The sequence below is a fragment of the Suncus etruscus genome, chromosome 14 (assembly GCF_024139225.1).
Source record: "Suncus etruscus isolate mSunEtr1 chromosome 14, mSunEtr1.pri.cur, whole genome shotgun sequence".
Classification (NCBI taxonomy): Eukaryota; Metazoa; Chordata; class Mammalia; order Eulipotyphla; family Soricidae; genus Suncus; species Suncus etruscus.
The window spans coordinates 77272991-77296365 of record NC_064861.1 but is presented as its reverse complement, the minus strand read 5'-3'; the positions used below and the strand labels follow the sequence as shown (position 1 = coordinate 77296365).

General features: G+C 46.1%; 1 protein-coding gene across 2 annotated transcripts in view; it reads left to right on the top strand.

Moving 5' to 3' along the window:
- The window catches only part of TSHZ3 (teashirt zinc finger homeobox 3), a 74165-nt gene extending 54339 nt beyond the window's left edge, over positions 1-19826 (top strand). For both annotated transcript variants that reach the window (XM_049786228.1, XM_049786229.1), the window contains exon 2: positions 15011-19826. In XM_049786228.1, coding sequence (XP_049642185.1) covers positions 15011-18216 — 3206 coding nt within the window. In that variant the 3' untranslated portion in view covers positions 18217-19826. The remainder of the gene's footprint in view (positions 1-15010) is intronic.
- The last annotated feature ends 3549 nt before the right edge of the window (positions 19827-23375 follow it).

Genomic DNA, 23375 nt, shown 5'->3' with positions numbered 1-23375 from the left:
GATCCAACTTAGGGCCTCATGCATGCATAGCATGTGCTCTCCCCTGCTATACTCTGACTCGATAGAAATTCTGTTTGGGACTGCAGTGTCTCAAGGAAACCAAACAGGATACACAAATTGCAAGCTTGAAGTCTGCCTTACATGTTAATGATGTGCTTTAATTTGAAAGCATAATTTAACTCAAAGAGCATTATTAAGCACTTAGAGGTAAACTGGGTGCCCACCCTACTCCCAGTTCCTTCTGTACCACCCTCAGAATTTAGATAGTGATGGGCACAGGGATGAGAAATATGGAGGGACAGTAGAGCTGCAAGGGGCTGTCAGCTGGTTATTAGGAAGTAAAAAATCTAGTGGGACTTTCTCTGGGCATATAGGAAGCCTTCAGGAAGCCAGAAGGGGCTGAAGTCACAAGGATCCCTGAGGAATGAATGACATCTGTCCCAGAACCACCACTGGATGCCACAAGGTGCCAAACATATCTTTGTTATGGATGAACTGGGGCCTGCAGATTGCCATTGGTGCCACCTGTCTCCTGACATTATTGGTAAAGGGCATATTTTGTGCACCCTCAGAGTGGCTGATAATGCAGATAAGGGCCAGGGGACCAGGGCCAGGTCCCCTTCTCATTTTTTTAGAACATTCTCCCTTTCCTATGCCCCAAAGGCTGGGTGTTTCTTGGTTTCCTGTATTAGACTTTTAAAAGCCAAGCCCTAGAACTTCCTATTGGCCTTAGGAAGAGGCAAGGAGGAGAGATCATCTATCTAGACCCTGTCTATATGATTGTCTCCTCAGCTCTGATGGCAAAAGAGCGGGGACCCTATGGTTGTATACCGCCAACTCTCTGAGACCCTCCATCCTGTCCTTGTAAATTCCCTGCAAAAAACTGGAGAGAGTCAGTATTTGATCACAAGAACATGCTCTGGCAGGGCAGTGTATGTATTGGAGGACAGTATCCCATTTGTAGGGAGATATGCTCCTTGGGTGCTTTGGAGGATCCCACAGAAAAATGTCTGGCCTGAGAGACCTGGGGAACAGTAGCCAATAGTACCTCTCAGTTTCAGCAGTTTTCTGATAACTCTTTCCCTAGAGTCTACTGCTATGGAGTGACACCTTCACCCTAATGCCACTGGGCAGAGGGAAACCAATGCAGGAACTTTTAGAAGAGCTGAGTATATGTCCCACCTCACTACCCTTAGGACAGACACCCACCTAGATCAGCAGCTGCCCTTCAGTCTACAGAAGGAACGTTCCTAAGAGGAAGGGGTCTACTGACAGGGCCTCATTCTTGCCCTTACTCAGAGACTTCATAAAAATCAGTTTCCTTTTGTGATTTTGGAGATTTCAAAGTACAGACATGGGCTCTTTCTTACATAAGAACCTAAAGCATTAGCTCATTCTTTTGTTTTATTTGTTTGTTTGGTTGATTTTTGGGCCTGACCCCAGCTGCTTAGGGCTTACTTCTGGCTCTTCTGGCAGTGCTCAAGGGACCATATTGGATGCCTTCTATCAAATCCAGGTGACTGCTTGCAAGGCAAGCACCGTACTCCACTGTATTATCACTCTGACACCAGCATTTGCTAATTCTTGGTGTCTCACAAGTGTGTGGTCATGAGTTTGGGCTTCAGTGCCACTGCATGTGGTGAGTAGAAAGAATCCCAGCTGCTCTGCTGCCTGTGATATCTGGTACTAGCAAGTGTGTTCTGGATGCACCAAAGCTAAAGAGTGTAAGCATTAGGGCTCACCCAAGAAGAAAGCTGGGTGACCATGGGGGCTGGGAAAAAGATACCAGTGAGTAAGAGTGGGCAACTCAGCACCCCTGGTGACTGCTGCCCCTACAACCTGCATATGACACCAGGCAAGTACCCCACTGTATGTCACCCCACTCTGCAATGGCAAAATCAAAAGAAAGAAAGGGACTTTTTTTTTGTTTGTTTGTTTGTTTTTGGTTTTTGGGTCACACCCAGCAGCACTCAGGGATTACTCCTGGCAGGCTCAGGGGACCATATGGGATGCCAAGATTCAAACCTCTGTCCTTCTGCATGCAAGCAAACGCCTTACCTCCATGCTATCTCACCGGCCCCAGAAGGGGACTTTTAAAGAAAATAAATCAACTTATTCTTTTTTATTTTCTTTCTGGAGGTTATGCAAAAAAAAAAAAAAAAAGATCAGGGATCATTCCTGGCAAGATTCAGAGGAGCATATGTGAAACAGGGACTCAAAGCCAGGCTGTCTGCATGCAAGGCAAGAACTCCGGCCCCAGGCTCATGATTTGAGAAGTCAACATGCATAAGATCCTCATGCAAATGTATATGTCCAGCGTGAGTCTTGGGACCAGAATTTAGACCCAGGGGTATCTTTCCAAGCCACATCTATAGATTACTTCTGCCTAGTTCTGACATGTCTAGAAATGTGCTAAACAATATATACTCCATGCACGGACATCTCCCTTAATGTCATATTTGTGTGATCTTTTGAAGAAAATTTTTTCTCACTGCTGTGTGGCGGTCTGCTGCGAGGACATTCATCAGTGTATTGCTCTACTTGGTGTTGATGAACTTTAGACATGTTGCCTGTGTCCTCTTGTGACTGATATGGCATGGACATTGTTTGAGTCTTTGGGTCTTTGGGTAGCATGCATATGTGTCTCTGCTATGTGAATATCCGGGAGGATATAAATGTATAGTTTCAGCTGTTATTTCCTTTTATTTTTCCAAGTAAATAGAGCTGGGGATGTGGCTCAGTACTTGTCTTGCATGTGTTGAGGTCCTGAATTCAATCCCCAACTCCACAAAAAAATGAATCAAATAAGTGATTGTACCACTTTTTACAGCTTTGCTGACCTGGGTGTTTTTATCTTTTCCTACAAACAGCTGCATTTTACAACTTTTTTGGTGTCATGAGAGCTGTTGCTGAGAATACCCTTAAAAACAGGGTTTTTCTTGGTACATGCATGAGTATTCTGATGTATGGATTCTGAGCAAGCTGCAAGACCTGCTTATTTCCAGTTGTGATATATACTGCTAATCTCCTCTACCATGGCAAATAATAAACTAACCAGTCAGCATCCTTTCCTTATTTGTTGTTTTGAGTACTCCACCCCCCTCCTTCTCTGTCCCTACTTTCACTCTCTCTTTCTCTCTATGGACAATGGTGAGCTATTGATCATTCTTGAGTATAGCAGAAACACACCTAGGTCAGGCTATAAATGTGTGAGGCCAGAGCCTTTAAAGGAAGTTTGTACTGTGATAGCATCATGCCAATAGGCATTATTAACATACTGGCTTGGGGAAACTTATTTTAGTAAATAGAAATGAAGCTGAACTCTGGTGCAGGCGATTCAAAATTATACAACATTACAATATTGGTTTTGTTTCTTCAGACTGGCTAGGAACTTGGTCCCTCCTATGTGGATGTTCTACCCATCAAAATGGTGCTCCCATGCATGGCGAGTGAGTACTGTTGAGTAGAGATGTGTATCTAAGGATAGGACAAGGTATGTGCTAGGAATATGTTGGTGCATCAAGGCAGGTGGCACAGAGCTATGTGTGATCTGGGTATGTAGAGTTGGTGCTTGTGACCTGGGTGATTGCTGGTGTGGCTGTTTGAGTACCCAGAGTCTTTGTGAGTGATTGTGCAGAATTCTGTGCAGTTGCCACCTGCCTAAAAGATGCCACATTCTACCCAGAGATGGAATACACCTTCCCTTTCATGCATCCTTGGGACACTTGTAAAAGCAGCACTTGACTCTGTGCTGAGTATTTGCCCTGAGAAACAGAGGAAGTCAGAATTTACAAGATCATTCTTACCCCATTTTTTTTTTGGTTTTTGGGCCACACCCGGCGGTACTCAGGGGTTATTCCTGGCTGTCTGCTCAGAAATAGCTCCTGGCAGGCATGGGGGACCATATGGGACACCAGGATTTGAACCAACCACCTTTGGTCCTGGATCGGCTGCTTGCAAGGCAAACACCACTGTGCTATCTCTCCGGGCCCCATTCTTACCCCCATTTAAAGAGGTGAATCAGGAATTCTCTTTGCAGTGTCCCTTGACCCGTGCTGGTTCTCAGACTGGTAGTCCCTGTCAAAGATGGGGATCAGACAGGAGAGATGGGAGTTGGAGACCAGTCATGGGCAGGACTCAGGTGGACAGCTTGTCTATGTACAGCATGCACAAGGAGAAGTGATCCTAGTTTGGCCCTTGTCTTGGAACACAGCTCAGAGGCATGAACAATAGAAGAGAAATTCACCACACCATAGTCATTCCCATGTCACTAGAATGAAAACTTTGGTGAGTTCTTTTTTTTTTTTTTTTTTTTTTTTTTTTTTGGTTTTTGGGCCACACCCGTTGACGCTCAGGGGTTACTCCTGGCTATGTGCTCAGAAGTTGCTCCTGGCTTGGGGGACCATATGGGACGCTGGGGGATCGAACCGTGGTCCGTCCAAGGCTAGCGCAAGCAAGGCAGGCACCTTACCTCTAGCGCCACCGCCCGGCCCCTGGTGAGTTCTTTTCCATAGCCTCTTGTCCCAGGATTGCAAGAGGTCATTTTCGGATACACATAGGATATGAGAGATTCTTAGAGCAGTGAGACTTGTACAGCCTGGAGCCAGAGAGAGGCATAAAAGCACCACTATGGGATGGGGGCAGGATTGGACAGTTGGCAAGACTGAGCATGAGTCTGGGCGCATCTCAGCATGGAGAGATGGTAACTAGCAGAGTGAATTGCTGATGCTGGGCCTTAGAGAGTAACAAATGAGGGAAAGCTTGGGGATGTCACACTTCAGTGTTCTAGAACCTGTGGGACCAGGAGTACCCTGATCATGTGGAAGGAACCATAATGCTGTTCATTTGGAAGGAACATTATATTCCTAACTGAATCTCCCAGAGAAAGAATTTAGACTTGTTGATATACTAGAAGGATTCTAGGGTGGAATATAGGACACATGGATTATGGGAATTGTTTCCTGGTCAGTTTGAGCCCTTCTGTCATGAATGCCAGTGTAGACTGTCTCCTAGGACACAGCTTCCTTGGTGCCGAGGAGGAGAGCGGCCAGGCCAGTGAGACTCAAGGGAAATCTGAGTTAGACAGGGCAAACCTGTGCAAAAGACTTTCTTATAAAGACTGCTTAGAGTTTCCCAGTCCTATGCTCTTTCTCAGCTGTTTTCCCTGGATTTGAGTTTCTAACAGGCAACTCTCATAGCCCCCTGGATGGCTCCTGTCTTCTGGCAGGAGCTCCATGTGTCAGGGCTGAAGTGTGGAAGGCTCTTCTTTCCCTCACTTGATCTTGGCTCACATGTGCATTTGGGAAGTTCAAGCATATCCCCTGGCTCTGCTCCTTGCTGCTGTCTGTGATTCCTCCAAGGTCACAGAAGGTATCCTGCTAATTGAGTAGGTCCATGTAGATTAGGGTCTTACTGATGTTGGGGAGTAACAGAGAAGAAAGGTTTGGGGAAGGGGTTCAGGCCCTGGATTCTTTCTACCAGTAGTTAGGTAATGTAAATATAGATGGAACTCTGGACCAGGAATGTGAAAGGTTTCAAGAGCAGCTTTATAGCCTTCCGCTCTTGCAAGAACTGACCCTGTTGACTTTTGAAGTTGTGTTTGGTTTGATAAAGCATCAGTAAACCCCTGTAAAATGTCCTCTTCTCCAGGGTTGGACTGATTAAGGCTCTTTATGTTGTCCTCTGCACAGTGGAGTAGTATGACACAGACCATGAATTTCTTGGTCCTGAAGGCCACCCTGTGAAAGGCAGTGATAACTAGAACCTCCATGTCTGATTTGATACCCAGTCGATTTCTTGTGCTGAATCCTGGGACCAAGGCAACTCAGATGGTCCACAGGCCCTACTATTTATTTATTAGCTGAATCCGTGTCTGGGATAGTGGCTGTGAATGTCTGTATTCCCAGTGCACATGTTTTCCTTTGATGTTTTCAATGTTATTATCTTAGACCTATTATACAGCCTCCAGAAATGTGGGGTGGGAGTTTGGAGGGGGGTGGTTCCTCTTTCTCACTTTGAGGAGCCTTCCTGGCTTTGCCTGAGTCATCTCTCTCTGGGGAAGGGTTCAGAAAATATGCTTTCGTGAAGGTTGCTCTATCAGCCAAATGAGGGTCTTTCATTGCAACAAGATTCTGAAGAGAAACCTGGATGGAGGGGTCTCTGTCTCTCTCTCTGTCTTTCTTTCTCTCTTTCTCTCTCTCTCTCTCTCTCTCTCTCTTTTTTTTTTTTTTTTTTTGCCCCTACATGGAGTTCACTGTTCCTGCCAGAGGAGCAGACATTGTTCTGGAATCTAGGTCTGCAGAGAGGTGTCTGCTGTCCTTGGCCTTCTCTGATGGTCCAGACAGTCACTGGCCTCCCTGGCTCTGTGAGCAGTGGTATCGTCTTTCTTGTAAGGACTTCATTCACCAATCAGCTAATGCCCTGCATTTTCTTGGCATGAAAGCATCTCAGCTTTATTAACACGGTGATACCCAACTGAACAAGCATTCATCTCGCACATTACATCAAATTAACGTGTTCAAAATTAATATTCCTGACCTTGCTAGTGGGAAGAACAATCAATCTAGGGGAGGTTGTCATCCCAGCGTGGCCAGCCTCTTGAGAAGCCCTGACCATTACAACTCAGCTTCCGTTTCCTCCTCAGGCTCAACCCACACTCCTGGATCCTTTGGCCTGACACTAACCTATTAGGGATTCCCTAATGTCTGGAAGTTCCAGTACACAGAAGCCTAGAACCCTCCAAGTCATCATTCTCTCTTTGCCATGAGGGCTGTGACCTCTGTCACCTCAGTTGCCATGGGTTAGGTCTCTTGTCTTGAAAAAAGTTCACTCTTGTTTTCTTGGGACTTGGTTTCCCAGTTGTGAGTCAGGAGCCTTCTCTGGAGCTAAATTGTTTTTTTTTTGTTTTGTTTTGTTTTGTGTTTTGGGTCATACCCAGTGGCACTAAGGGATTACTCCTGATTATGCGCTCAGAAATCGTTCCTGGCAGGCTCAGGGAACCATATGAGATGCCGGGATTCAAACCATGGTCCCTTGTGGGGTGGCTGATTGCAAGACAAATTGCCTACCACTGTGCTATCTCTCTGGCCCTCCTCTACTTTCTTGTTCTAGCCTAAGTGCCCAAGATTCAACCATACCACAATGGCTCAACACAGGAAACTAAGCTCCCTTTGTTTTCTCTGTCCCATGCTGCCCTCTGCCTCTTACTGGCCTAACAATGAAACCCTTTCCCCTCAGCAGCCAATGGGATGCCCCCATCTCAATGCTTACCCTCTCCAGGACTCCTGAGTACCTGGTTGTTTAGGAGCTGCCATGTAGTTAAATGTTTTTTATTCTGAGGACTCTGGCTGCCTTGCTGCTCCTGCACCCTTCAGGGCTCCTGGCAGCTCATTCAATGTGTTCTCAGATCATCTGGAGGTAACTGTGGTCCCCAAAACAGTCTGTACTCAACAGGGCAGATGTTGCAACAAACACAAAGCAAGTCATAGCTTCAGCACAGTTGGAAACATGGTTTTGCCCTGTGGAAGAGAGGCCTGTGTGGGCATCTGGGTGGCAGTTTCCGCAGCGTTACCAGAGTACTCTGTGAAGCACAGATCTTGTATAAAAAGATCCCCGTGTCCAGACTTCCCAGGTGTGTTTAGAGCAGGCTATAGTTTCACAGTTGTATCTGGAATCAGGACATGGGAAAGCAAAATCTTGCCTGTTTTCCAATGCCCCCTAGTCTGTCCAATACCATCAACCTTATGGCAGAACAGTCCCAGTCCTCAGCTCCCTTGGCCCTCCTTTGAGTAGAGATTTCACAAGAAGGGATGAGGGGAATTCCCATTTGCCCAGAAATGAATTCCAATATGCCCCAGCTTAGTGTTTTATGTTTATATCAAAGATATTAATTTCTTTTGTACCTAGTGGTGGAGTTTAGTTAATAATGATAATAAATATTAATGACTCCCGCTTCTGACTGTGGTGATGGTGGTGGCCATTTCATTCCCTCTGGATATGCTCAGGTTCCATTGCCCACCTCTCAGAAGGCAGGAACCCCTGGGAACATGTAAGGCAGTGCAGAGCCCCTGGGAGGGACAGGCATGGACTCTGTTCAAGGTTTAATAGCTGCTCCCTTTCCTGAGTTTACCCAGAAATTTAGGTAAAGTCTCTTTCTCCTTTACATCTCTCATTCCCAGGAGCCCAGAAAAGGTCGGGTTGTGGGGGGATGAGGTTACTTTCCCCCTTGTTGTAACTCTAGTTTTCTGAACTACACATTTTTTTTTAAAAAATTGCTTTATTTAAATACCCTGGCTACAAGGCTGTCCATAATCCAGTTGATTGTTTTTCACAGAAACAAAGTTGTTCGTGATTGTGTTTTATTGTATAATACCCTTTATTACTGCTCATTTTCTGCTATCAGTGTCCCTGATTTTTCTCCTTTCCTCTCCCTGCTTCCTGCCTCAGAGGCAGATATTTTCTTTTCTTTGGTTGGTTGGTTGGTTTGTTTTGGGCCACACCCAGCGGTGCTCAGGGGTTACTCCTGGCTCTGTGCTCAGAAATGGCTCCTGGCTCAGGAGATTATATGGGATACTGGGAATTGAACCCGTGTCCATCCTGGGTCAGTCGCATGCAAGGCAAATGCCCTACCACTGTGCAACACTCTGGCCCAGGGGCTGATATTTTCTTCTTCCCCCTCTCCCTCTCATTTCCCTCTCTCTTTCCTTCTCTCTCTTTTCTCTCTCCTCTCTCTCTCCCCCTCACTCTCCCTTTTTCTCTTTCTCTTCCCTTTTCCACTTTTAGACATCATGGTTTTCAATATTGTTACTAAAGGGATATCATGCATATCTTTGTATCTTCTTTCAGTACCCATTCTTTTTCAGAGTGATCATTTCCTACTATCATACTACAAAAGAAGGGGTCCCTTCTCTTCCTAACTGCATGTCCCCACTATTTGTAATAAACTTCATAGTCTTCATCATGAACTGGTCATCCTGGCCCCTATCTCTATTGTTTCAGAGTAATACCATACTATCTATTTCTTTTAATGTCTCATAAATGAGTGTGATGATTTGATTTCTTTTCCTTTCCTTCTAACTCATTTAGCTTAGCATAATACACTTCATATCCATTCATATATAAGCAAATTTCATGACTTCATTTTTTTCCTAATGGCTCTATAGTATTCCATAGTGTAGCTGTACCACAGTATCTTTATTCACTAATCTCTTCTTTGATACTTGGGTTATTTCCAGATTCTAGCTATTGTGAATTGTGTTCTAAGGAACATAGGATTGCAGAGGGCTTTTCTGCATTGTGGTTTTACACTCCTAGGATATATTCTAGGAGTCATATTGCTAGGTCATATGGAAGTTCAATTTCTAGTTTTTTGAGGAGTATCCATGTTGCTTTTTAAAAAGGCTAGATGAGGGGGCTGGCAAGGTGGCGCTAGAGGTAAGGTGTCTGCTTGCAAGCGCTAGCCAAGGAAGGACCTCGGTTTGATCCCCCAGCGTCCCATATGGTCCCCCCAAGCCAGGGGCAATTTGTGAACACTTAGCCAGGAGTAACCCCTGAGCATCAAACAGGTGTGGCCCGAAAAACCAAAAAAAAAAAAAAAAAAGGCTGGATGAGTCATCATTCCCACTAAGAGTCCTCTCCCCACATCTGTGGCAGCAGTGGTTGTTCTTATTCTTTGTGATGTGTGCCGTGGACTACACATTCTATTTATCCTTGGACTTAGGTAATGAGTAGAAATGATCCACAAACATATGTGAAACAGGACTGTCAGGGGCTTTTCTTTATAATCACCAGGCTTCCATTGGGCCCTGGAGCTCTACATGGATCTGTGCATGTCTCAGATCTTTATTCATAGTACATGGATCTCTGCCCAAGAATTCACTGGTCCTCTGAATGATGGCAGAGATGCTGACCTGAGTTCTGTAGAGATGCGTGTTAGTGACTTGCTGCATTGAACATGTACTCTCTGTCAATGGGTAAAGAGAGAGTATGTGTCTAGGGTAGCAGTTGAAGCAGTTCTGAAAGGTCTCATGACTTAGAAATGTTTTCTGTAGAGATGATGATCTATGATGATCTTGCATTCTTGTTTGAATCTGTGCACAGCTAAGAGAATATCCACTGAGATGCTCTCTCCCCTGTTCCTTAGCTGTGAGTGAGTTCTGTCTGTTTGCTCTGGGGTCCTTCCTCCTGAAAATATACTATTAAGAATGTTCCTAGCTCTCAGGGAGTTGACTCCAGAAGGACTTCAAGTCAGACCCATAGTGTCTTGCATTAGCACTGGCCACAGTCCAGATCCATTTAGATTTCTTAGGAATTCTTTCAGGGTTTTAAAGGAGGTGTCAGTATTGTATATGGATGCATGTATTCCATGGCTGAATATTGAGAAAGTACTTTGGGTGAGGGAGTTGGGTTACAGAAGATATGGGAGTGCTGACCTCAAGAAAGTAACAGTCTGTTAGAACATTCTGGAATATCTGATTCTACACAGGAGATTTAAGAGCTGTGTCTTATAACAATGAAGAGGGTACTCAGGGGACAGCATGTGGGACCAGATGTTCCCTTTGACCTGTGGTCTAGAGTGCGGTAGATTGACTGACTCACCCTTTACTTCTTTGCATCTGCTCCAGGATTGCTGCAGAAAGTGAAGATCATTTAGGGCTCATTCCAGAAAATATGAGAGGCTAGAGAGGCTGAACTAGATGGTAGAGATATTTGGTGTTATTTTGAGGAATCTATACCAAGTCCCATGGATTACCCTGTGAAAGAATGTTCCATAGAGGTTGACAAAACCAGCCCTTTGATTTATAATGATCCAGTGACATCTCTGTGGAGACTAGATGGAAGGAGCTGGGCTGGACTCAGGGTTTGTTGACAAGGCAAGAATGCTGGCTTCTAAGGGGACTGAGAAAAGAGCCAGATCCTATTAGTCTGGGACATCACCCTCCTCTAAAGGAGGCAATGAATTCTGTTGCCCCCTACCATGTGTAAAACCTTGAGGATTTAGATAAGAACTCTTGCCCTTGAAGACATCAGACAAAACATACAGAAATCTGAGTAGTAAAAAGATTCTGGTCACCTCTGACAGCAGCACAGCCTTTCCGGGATGTGTGAGGCAGCTTGGTGCAAACAGAGTCTGGCATGAGCTCCTAGAGAGTCTGGTACAAATAGGGCCTGGCATGGACTCCCAGAAACAATCTAAGGCTGGTGTCCTCAGTCTCAGCTTCTAGACTTCAGCCCCCACTTGTCTTCTCATCCAGACAGTGAGTGAGAGACAGACAGAGGAGTCTCCCTGCACACTCTTTCCTGCCCTAATGTCTAGAAGTTCTCCCTTCCCTCCCACAGGGGCTCACTCAATCTAGAGGATTCTGACTGGTGAATGTCATGAGGTGCCTGGCAATGGGAAGTCTGGGTGGATGGACTGACCCCTCAGTTTTTCCCCTAGTTCCAGAAAAGTCATCAAAGAGAGAACAGAGTGGGAAAGGCCTTTATCCACTATAGTGCCTCAGAGGAAATAGGTGAAAGCAGAATTGTGCCAATAGATCATCTGTTCTCTGCAGGGATACAGGGAGGACTGGGGGCCATGCCCACCCCACCTCCATTCTCTGCTATCTCTCCACCCCATCTTTCCTTGCTGGCAGCTTTCTGAACCCAGCAGTGAAGAGAAGACAGGAAGAGGAATCCCCATAAAATTAAGGAGGCCCTCAATATGGAGGGAGGGCTCAGTGCTGAGAAGTCAGAGGTGATCCCTTAGGGATGCTTCTCACCTTGCATGTGGAGAGAAGGTGAAGGGGATGCTGGAGTCCTGTTGCTGCTGTGTACATGCACACATGTGCAGGGAAGGAGCCAGGGCTTGTGTGTGAGGCCAGAGCAGCCCCCAGGATCCTGCCCTCGTGGCTCTGGAACTTCCTCCTCAATCTAGGATTAGGGTTTTGTTCCCCTCCAGAAGGTTGGCTCCACTTTCCTCCCAGCCTGGACCCTCTGATTGTGCCATTTACAAAACCAATCGGAATGTGGGGGCTGTGAGCAGCAGCTCTTTTTCAATTCATCAAAGATGCACATAGGGGTCACTGCCACTGTTGCTCTGCTCCCAGCTATGTTCTAGCATCTAGTGAGGCATGCTGCAGGGAGCTCCATCTCCCCTCAGACTTTAGATCTCTGCTGATGGAGCCTTGCTGTGGGGACACAGCCTCCATCTTCCTCCTTCTCTCCCAGACACGGGTCAGAATGCAGCTCTGGCTGGAGCCATGTATGTAGACGCCTAAGACATTCCACAGACATGGGTGTGCCCATGTCACCACCAGCCTTGCTTGAGTTCTATCAGAGACGAGGCCCCAGCCCCAGCTCCCCTGTTCATGTGATGTCATGTGTTTCTAGTGAAGGCCACCAACAAGTTTCATTCTCCCAGAATTGAGCATGTTCCTGGGAGACAGGACCTACAGAATTAGAACTTAGTTATGGATCATGCATGATCATGCATAGGATTCTGGCACTTACCCCAGCTTTGGCTGCCTCCCTCCAGGCCAGCTGAATCCTCGGGGCTCCCCAGCCAGATTTCTAAACTGAGGGAGGGACAGCGTTGTAGTGAAATAGTTTCTTTTATTTTTCCTTTTCAACACTTGGATTCAGTTCCAGGATTGTAGTCTGCACATGCCTTTGGGTGGTCACTTTCCCTCCCCTCTATTTAAGCTCCAGACCCCTCAAAGGATAATTTTTTTCTTTGTTTTGTTTAGGATTTCAGTCTTAATTTGTCATCTTCAAATGCATGGCCACCAACTTAGCTTCCCCACAGTACTTCCTATCTCAGATGACCAGAGTAGACATTTTCCTCTGGTCACTCATAAAGGACATTTCCTGGCTCACCCACAGTGTTCTTGCTTCCTTGTTTGCTTACAATATTCACTGCATAATTTTCTCTGATTTCATGCCCTTTTCTTCTTTTTTTTTTTAAGTAAGTGGATGTGACCATTTTAAAGAGCTTTTAAAAAGGTACATAAACTAATTTTTTTGTTTGTTTTGGAGCCACATCAGGGTTTACTCCTGGCTCTGAATAGCAGTCACTCCTGGCAGTGCTCAGGGACCTTATGGGATGCCAGGGATGAAACCCAGATTGGTCACATGCAAAGCAAGCTATGCTATCACTTTGACCCCATAAACTACAATTTTTGGACTGAAGAAAAAAGGTGTGGCAGTTATGTGATAAACTGTGGCATGAACAGTGACTCTGCCTCAAATATGTATCCCCATAACACTTCATTAATTTTAAATTTGAAGTTTATTCAACTTCAAATGCTGTCAGTGATATTTAAAAGTGTTTGAGAATCCCCCTGTTGTCTCAGCATAGGAACCTTGATTTAGAGACATGTAAAAGTCACACCTGGTTTGGATGTGAACAAGGAGGAAGGGAAAGATAACTGTGCTTTTAAAGGAATTGTATAGAAATCCTCTCTCTACTATTTTTTTTTCTTTTTTCTTTTTGGGCCACAACCTATGATGCTCAGGGATTACTCCTGGCTATGCCCTCAGAAATTGTTACTGGTTCAGGGGACCATATGGGACACCAGGGATTGAACCAAGGTCCATCATGGGTCAGACATGTGCAAGGCAAACACCCTACTACTATGCTATCACTCTGGCCCTGCTCTACTCTTTTTTGGGTGAAAAATTTATCCGGGGAAAAGTTTGAAAATTGGAGGAATAAATTTCACAAGCAGAGCTCCATTCCACTGAGTGTTAGGTTTGTCTCTAGTCACTGTGCAATTTTTCCTGAAGCTCTCCAGGCCCTGACAGACACTTCACACCAGGTTTTGGCAATACAAGGTACAGAAGAGCTGAGGTAGCAAGGAGGCCATTCTCTGCACCTTCCTCTCAGAGTTGCCACTCTCCACAGTCCATGGTCACTACATGTTTGTGCACTAGGCTTAGTGTTTCTAGACCACCCTGCTTCCTTCTCAGAGCTATGTAGCTCTGGATCTTAGGCTTTCACAGGATTTCACTGGAAAGCTTGGATTCTGCAAATCCAATACTGCTCAGTTCTGCCTCCCTCAGGCCTTGGCAGTGCCCACTGGATTCACCTCTCAGTGTTTGTGGCTTCCAGGAAGACAAGGTCCCTGTTGGATGCCCAGGAAGCTTATGCTGAGTAAATATTGACAAAGTAGTCTAAAGAGCAAACACTTTGACATTTGTAAGGTCCACTGTAAGGTCTTGTATATATTTATACAGCAAGAATGAGCTCTGCATACCAATTTTCCTGAACTTGTTCTGACATAATTCTGCATGGAGACCATGTATGAGGAAACAGACTGAACATGCTCATGGGAGAGGCACCAAAGTTCGAAACTGGGGAGGGCAGGCAGGTTATTCTCTCTCTACGAGAGCAAATCAGCTCCTATTCTAGGTGAGAATCTTACTCCAAGCTTTAATGGGAACTGCTTTTCTAGATGAAAGAAAGGGGGGAAAAGTCATAAAACCTTGTTTTTAATTTATTACAAGTGATGTACTTTCTTTTTACTTTGTAAAAATTTTATTGATGTTTTTGTACTTTATTAAAGATTGAGCCTCAAAAATGTAATGAGTAAAAAATGCTTGCTTAATTTAAATTGTGAATCTGTCTGTTAAGAAATGCATTAGGGGTAGGAGAAGCATAAGACATATTAATTGACAGACAGGAACTGCTGTCTCTGAGGTTGATACAAGTAATTTATTACTTTAGAAATGAATGCCACCTCCAGAATGTGCTTCATTAATTTCAAATTTAGTTTTAATTTCAAGCTGTTGCCCCTTGAGAAGAATAAGGTGGCAAATTATGTTTGAAGAGCAGATTTTTTTTTTTGCTCCAAAGAAACACCACATTTTAACTATTTAATTTTACAAATAAATGTGCCCATCTCCTTTGCTGCCTTTTCCCAAGAGCTGAGAAAATATCCTCAGCAAGATGAACACTTAAGTAATACTGTTTGTTTTCTTTCTCTCCTTCCATCTTTCCTCCCTCTCCCCTACCTCACCTGTTACCTGGCAGCCTATGTTTCTGACGAGTTAAAGGCTGCTGCTCTGGTAGACGAAGACATAGAACCAGAAGAGAGCCCGGCAGATGGAGAGCCCTCAGCCAAGTACATGTGCCCTGAAAAGGAGCTCAGTAAGCCCTGTGCCAGCTACCAGAACTCCCCAGCGGCCGAGTTCTCCAGCCACGAGATGGACAGTGAGTCACACATCAGCGAGACCAGTGACCGGATGGCTGACTTCGAAAGTGGCTCCATCAAGAATGAAGAAGAGACCAAGGAGGTGGCGATGCCTCTGGAGGACACGACCGTGTCGGACAGCCTGGAGCAGATGAAGGCCGTGTACAACAACTTCCTCTCCAACTCCTACTGGTCCAACCTCAACCTCAACCTGCACCAGCCCTCCTCAGAGAAAAACAATGGCAGCAGCAGCAGCAGTAGCAGCAGCAGCAGCAGCTGTGGCAGCGGGAGCTTTGACTGGCACCAGAGTGCCATGGCCAAGACGCTGCAGCAGGTGTCCCAGAGTCGCCTGCTGCCCGAGCCCAGCCTCTTCAGCACGGTGCAGTTGTACCGGCAGAGCAGCAAACTCTACGGCTCCATCTTCACGGGTGCCAGCAAGTTCCGCTGCAAGGACTGCAGTGCTGCCTACGATACCCTCGTGGAGCTGACGGTGCACATGAACGAGACGGGGCACTACCGCGATGACAACCATGAGACTGACAACAACAACCCCAAGCGCTGGTCCAAGCCCCGCAAGCGCTCGCTGCTGGAGATGGAAGGGAAGGAGGATGCCCAGAAGGTGTTGAAGTGCATGTATTGTGGCCACTCATTTGAGTCCCTGCAGGACTTGAGTGTCCATATGATCAAAACGAAACACTACCAAAAAGTGCCTCTGAAGGAACCTGTCACTCCTGTTGCTGCCAAAATTATCCCTGCCGCGCGAAAGAAAGCATCCCTGGAGCTAGAACTCCCTAGCTCCCCAGACTCTAATGGCGGAACCCCCAAAGCTGCAATATCAGACACTAATGACATGCTTCAGAAGAACGCCAACCCTTATATCACCCCCAATAACCGGTATGGCCACCAGAACGGGGCCAGCTATGCATGGCACTTTGAGGCCCGCAAGGCACAGATCTTGAAGTGTATGGAGTGTGGCAGCTCACACGACACACTGCAAGAGCTCACAGCTCACATGATGGTCACTGGCCACTTCATCAAGGTCACCAACTCGGCCATGAAGAAAGGAAAGCCCATCATGGAGACGCCCGTCACACCAGCTGTCACCACCCTGCTGGATGAGAAAGTGCAGTCAGTGCCCCTGGCCGCCACTACCTTCACATCCCCATCCAATACACCTGCCAGCGTTTCCCCAAAACTCAGTGTGGAGGTCAAGAAGGAAGTGGACAAGGAGAAAGCAGTCCCTGACGAGAAGCCCAAGGAGAAAGAGAAGCCGGGTGAAGAGGAGGAAAAATATGACATCTCTTCCAAGTACCACTATTTGACTGAAAATGACCTTGAGGAGAGTCCCAAAGGGGGGCTCGACATCCTCAAATCCCTCGAGAACACAGTGACGTCTGCCATCAATAAGGCGCAGAATGGCACCCCCAGCTGGGGTGGCTACCCTAGCATCCATGCCGCCTACCAGCTCCCCAACATGATGAAGTTGTCCCTGGGCTCCTCGGGGAAGAGCACAGCCCTGAAACCTATGTTTGCCCACACTGACTTGGTTTCTCCCACCAAGACTCAGACCTTGGTCTCCCCACCCAGCAGTCAAACCTCGCCCATGCCCAAGACCAATTTCCACGCCATGGAGGAACTAGTGAAGAAGGTCACCGAGAAGGTGGCCAAAGTGGAAGAGAAAATGAAGGAGCCCGACGGCAAACTGTCCCCACCCAAGCGGGCCACCCCATCTCCATGCAGCAGTGAGGTCAGTGAACCCCTCAAGATGGAGGCATCTGGGGAGGCAGGCTTCAGAAGCCAGGAGGCCAGTCCTAGCCCCCAAAGAGATGGGGGTAAAGAGGGCAGCCCCCCGGTAGAGCCTGTGGAGAATGGCAAGGACCTGGCCAAACCCCTGAGCAGCAGTCTAAGCAGTAGCACGGCCATCATCACCGACCACCCGCCCGAGCAGCCCTTCGTCAACCCACTCAGTGCCCTGCAGTCGGTGATGAATATCCACCTGGGCAAGGCTGCCAAGCCCTCCCTGCCTGCCCTCGACCCCATGAGCATGCTTTTCAAGATGAGCAACAGCCTGGCCGAAAAGGCAGCAGTGGCCACCCCACCACCCCTGCAGGCCAAGAAGGCCGACCACCTCGATCGCTATTTCTACCACGTCAGCAACGACCAGCCCATAGACTTGACGAAGGGCAAGAGTGACAAAGGCTGCTCTTTGGGATCAATGCTCCTGTCACCCACACCCCCAGCCTCCGCCACCTCCTCCTCCACGGTGACAACGGCAAAGACATCTGCCGTGGTGTCATTCATGTCGAACTCGCCGCTGCGCGAGAACGCCTTGTCAGATATATCTGATATGCTGAAGAATTTGACAGAGAGCCACACGTCTAAGTCCTCCACTCCCTCCAGCCTCTCGGAGAAGTCTGACATTGACGGTGCCACCCTGGAGGAGGCGGAGGAGGCCACGCCCGCGCAGAAGCGCAAGGGCCGCCAGTCCAACTGGAACCCTCAACACCTGCTCATCCTCCAGGCTCAGTTCGCTGCCAGCCTCCGGCAGACCTCAGATGGCAAGTACATCATGTCCGACCTGAGCCCCCAGGAGCGCATGCACATCTCGAGGTTCACCGGGCTCTCCATGACCACCATCAGCCACTGGCTGGCCAACGTCAAGTACCAACTTCGAAGGACAGGTGGAACGAAGTTCCTAAAAAACTTGGACACTGGTCACCCCGTGTTCTTTTGTAATGACTGCGCCTCCCAAATCAGGACCCCCTCCACGTACATTAGTCACCTCGAGTCCCACCTGGGCTTCCGGCTACGGGACTTGTCCAAACTCTCTACAGAACAGATTAACAATCAAATAGCACAAACCAAGTCGCCATCGGACAAACTGGTGACTTCCTCCCCTGAGGAGGACCTAGGGACCTCCTACCAGTGCAAACTCTGCAATCGGACCTTTGCGAGCAAGCACGCGGTCAAACTCCACCTTAGCAAAACACATGGGAAATCACCCGAAGACCACCTTCTGTACGTTTCTGAGCTGGAGAAACAGTAGCATTGGCTTTTTGATGAAAAGGACACTGTCATTTGCTTTGAGGGAAACTGTCGATGGCACCTTAAGAGCCTCTGTCTTGTTCTTGACACATGCTCTTATTTTAACTGCAGAGTCACTCTGGGCCGGACTGTTTTGTAGAACTGTACAGTGTTTAATAGAGGTGCATAATCAGCTGTTGTTACTGGTAAACTATGAAGGTTAAAACGCAGTGGTAAGTGTTTGGAACTTTGTGTAAATGGGATTTAGTTGTGAGCATCCTCCCGATGCTTCAAGCTGCATGTATTAACAGACAGTTTAATTAAGCATTTATAATGAAATCGGGCACACTTTTACCACGTGACACGAGTGTGCTGGAATTTCTCACCCTTTCATCTTTAGCCCTCTGAGTACTTTGAAGCACTTTTGCATTAATTTGGTTAAAAAAAAATAAAGGAAAATAATAATAATGTATGAAGCTCTGTTTTTTAAAACTCCTTACCAGCTTAATTATAATTAATAATATGAACCTCCATTTCTGCAGGTCTGCAGGGGTAGAACACGCCTTGAAATTTAAAAGAATATTATTTTCACATTGAAACATAGATGTATATATTGTATAGATTTCAGACTCTCTTATGAAAAAAAAAATGTGATTGTGGTTAAATGACCTTTTTTCCTGCATTTATAGCAACAGTGTTTTATGTACCTGCTATGCTCTGGGCAGAAGCTGTGCCTATGTATAGTGTATATTTCTTTTTTCTTTTTCTTAAGGTCTATGGTTTTGTTTTTTTTTTTTACATGCAAACATTGTAAATTATACAGAAGATACCACAGATAGCATTTATAAAGTATACAGAAACGTTATCTGAAAGCAAAGTATGATTGTTTGTTTTGCTATACAGTACATCTATATTGATAGAGGTCCATGTTTAAATTATACATATTTATTAGCATCATGTTATCATTTGTTTTGAGCAGTCTGAATAAATGAGGCCAGGAGACAAGTCCATGGCAGGCATCGTAACTATTTTGCACATGATTTTTAAAGGTATTTATGAGAAATCAATGAACGTTCAAAATAAACTCAGTGCTCAAAGGGTTAAGTCTATTTGGAAAGGAAAAAAAAAAGAACAAAAAAAAATCAAAGAACTTGTACTGTATTTCCTAAACATTGATGAAGCCTTTAAAATGTTTGTACTGTAATACTTTGCTTAAAAGTCATAAGGCATTCTGTGATACCACCTCTCCAACTTATTTATATACCCTCTTGGTTGCTCTTCCATAGTGTAGGATGCCTTTTTATTTCGATTGGTAACTTTCTGTTTTGTTCTTCCTGATTATTCTCCCAAGATCCCACACTACAGCTTTATCTTTAGGCTTATGAAAGGTAACCCGTGGTTACCGGCTCTCCCAGTGATTCTGTTCTTCTCCATTTTTGGCAGTTAATTTGCAGAAGTAACTGACAGCTGACACCATATGAGAGCCTATGTATAAAATATTGGCATGTAAACAGCACAGACACTGTAACACACTCTGTGCCCTGTTTTGTTGTTGACAATGAACCACCATTATGTGACTCTTCATATAACCCTTTTTTCTACGGCAGCATTAAAATTGTCTTTTTGCTATAATTTTGTGTTGCGTTCACAATTATGTCTGAAATGTGCTACGACTAACGAGCACATTAAAATTAAATTGTATGCGATCTGTTTATGACTGAGTTGGTTTGCTGTCTGCCAGGTGCTGGCAGTTGGAGGCCGCCCGTAAATCAGGGGAGTTTTTAGTGAACTTGGGCATTTGGAGAGCAGGAAGCATTGCCAGAGGTGGCGTGGACAGAATTTCCTCCAAGGTTAGAAATGGAAAAGGGAAGGAGACAGTCACATGGTCAGGGCCTCACTGGGAGATCAGAGTTCAAAAAAGACCATGGATGGAACCCCTGGTCATCCTGGGTCACGGTGGGAGCTAACTTTGTCATCCCCTCTAAATAAAAGCAATTCACATTGCTGATGGGAAGTACATACTTCGTACACAGTGGGCCCTCCTGGGAAGCAGGTATTTATGTAGCAGTAAGGAGAGTCAGGCTGGGCAGAAGCTGCTGGATCCCAACTCTGATCTCTCTCCCCCAGTTCCCTCCAGTGCCACTGCCAAATAGTGGGTGGTACTGGTGAAGACAGACATGAGCACGGGGCGGAGAGGGAAGAACATTCCTATGACCATCACAGCTTCAAGCTCTGGAAAAGCACGCCAACAAAATGCTGGGACCAGCACGTAAAATTGTAAAATACCTTTATTACTATATTCAGACTTATTTCAGTTCTGTGAAATACTAGCTCCTAACCTAGAATTATACAAATGAGAGATGGATTACATCTGTGTAATACAAACCACACCTCACCTTTAAAAACACACACACACACATTCTTTTATTAAAAATTTAAATGAAGCCCTTTCAGAGATGTTCGGCAACACGCCTCCATCTTTCCAGTGCATCCCCACCCATTTTTTTTCCGTGTGTGTGTGTGTGTGTGTGTGTGTGTGTGTGTGTGTGTGTGTGTGTGTGTGTGTGTGTGTGTGTGTGTTAAGACAAGCCCCAGATCCCATCTGAGCTCTTTGCTCTGTGGGTGATCCACTGTGCTGGTTGTTTGGGAAAATCTTGCTGGAGCTGCACCGAAGCACTCCTAACTCACCCTGAAGCCAGGCCTGTGATGGGCCTGGAAGGGCTGCTTTGTAGATAGAGATCCGCTTCCCTGCCTCTAAGGTGCCCAGCCTCTCTCCCAGTGGCCCCTCTGCCCTCTTAACCTTTCCCCTGAGAAAACTGCAAGACACAGTCCATTTCCCTGGGGGACCAGCTCCCCCAGGAACCTGGCTCAGGCCGGCATCACCCTCCCTCAGTGCCTTCCGCATCTTCACATCCTGGAGCCCAGATTTCCACTCTTGAATTTTCACAGGTTAAATATAGCATCGGTTTATTAGAATCCAAAGTCCTGCGTCTAACAGATTAAACTGACAACACTTCCATCACCACCAGGGCCCATGCGGCTTGAAGGGAGATGGGATTTGTACAAGTGATGGTGAGGACCCCCCCCCCTTTTACAGTTTGGGAGGAGAACCTGACACAATGCTCATCTCCTCACCCTACCCCCAGAATTATCTCTGGAACTTTTCAATTTGGGTGTGAAAGTGAGGAGTGAGAGCTCCAAGGCAGGTAGCAGGTTAGACGGTTCTTTTGGCATCTGAGCCCACCAAGATCCTCTTAGATGAAAGGAGCCCAGATTCCAAGACAGAGTCATTGACTAGGTAGCTGAGGGACACCTCATCATACACTGGCCAAAGACAACCCTCTCAGTCAAATGTCCCAAAAAGGCTGGGAGTGCCCCAACACTCTGAAAGTATAGGACATTTGCTCCTGAGATCATGAAACCCTTTTCTGCTTGCCTTGCCGAGAGGCCACTGCTAAGGAGAAGCCTTTCCTGCATAGCCCAGAGTGGCTGAATTTCCTGCCTCAGAACTGGAAGATCGAAGGAGGGTTGCATATAGGGTGGGATATGACTGTGCACCAGCTCTGCTGTGGATGCAGTAGGCACGTGAGTAGAGACAGCCGGGACTTATACATCAGGCTTTCCAGTGGGATCTGGGAGGAGGGATGGTGCCCAGTGAGGGAGGTTTTAATCACAGGTGTGCCGGTGACCCCGACCTCACCCTGCCCAATGCCCCAGCATGTTGCAGTCCTCCTGTATATCTTCCAGCCATCACATTTACACAGTATCTTAAAATAACATTTGTGATAAATGTGCAATTTAACTAATTTATGGTGCTATGATGTGCTCAGGGCTACATGCAAGATGAAAATCTTAAATGGAGCTTGAACAGCTCACTTCACAACAAGAAATCAATATGCCACGTCTTAGCTATTTGCTGCAGTCAACATTTAGCAAAAATATCAGTGATGTATCTTTAAGTTTTAGGCAGCAAGAATTCTATAATTAACCAAAATCTTACATAGTTAGAGTTGGTTATGATAAGGCCCCAGATCTCCCTGGCATCTCCGTTCTATTTTCACCCTGCAAAAGGAAATATCTATCTATATGCAGATTGATAACCAAGCAGAGAATCCTCTCTGTATGGACCCCCTGAGTTTCGGGCAGATGGGTGGCCAGAAAGATGGGCACAACAGAGCTTGAGCCACTATTCACAAGGTGAGAACCTTCACCAAGCTAACCCTTTGCTCTCAATGATGGTAACCAAACACTAAAGGCCCCGAAGCAAAGCAGTTACATAGGAAGCTCCATCTCAGAGGACAGAAGTGAATTAGAGTTTGGTTGCAGCAGGCAGTGGGCTATGTTCAACAACCCACCCACCCTCATGCAAAAGTGCTGTCTTCAGAGAGATTTCTAAGTTGCCTAACAGCAACAACAAAAAAAAAAAAAAAGAGAGAAAGAAAAAAGAAAAATCAAATGATCATAGTTTTTCAAATTCATCTGTGCAATTCTTTTGAAATTAGAAAATTGTGAGTGCATTTTCTCCTGTTGACTATTTAGCACCAAAATAATACACATTGTATTAGAAGAAGCAATCAAAAATGAAAACACAACCCCCAACTCCGCTATTCAATAATAAATACTTTAACTTTAAAATAATAGCTATTATCCTTGGAGCTAATGGGGAAATTACCATTTTACTCTGCCAGATAGTTATGCTTTTGGTAATAGAAACACTAACCTTTTTTCTCCCTAGGGATTTATTAGTAAGCTCGTGCAATCTTTGACAAAAGGAGCCCTGAAGTTGCAGTTCCCCTGGACCCGAGTGCTCTGGGAGCCTCTTGGCCTTCAGCTGACCTCGGGAGGCACAGAAAGGTACTCGTGCTGGGGGCTCATGGAACGTGGGTGTGTGGCCTTGGCAAAGCTAGCTGCAGTCAGCACGAAGTTATCTCACTCAGCAGGAAGGGAATGCCTGTCTGTCTCAGGCCAACACCCCCTCACTGGGTTGGGGTGGCATGGGGTGGCAGTCTTGTCTATGTGAGTGCCTTTAGCACTGGGCATTTTTCCAAGGACATCCCCCCCACACAAACACAATATCCTGGCTAGAGGAAGAGTCTGCTGTAACCCAGGACCATTCTTCCCCCCAAGAGTTTGGTGAAGAACCCACTTTGGGAGGAATTCAAAGGCACATAGGTACCCCAA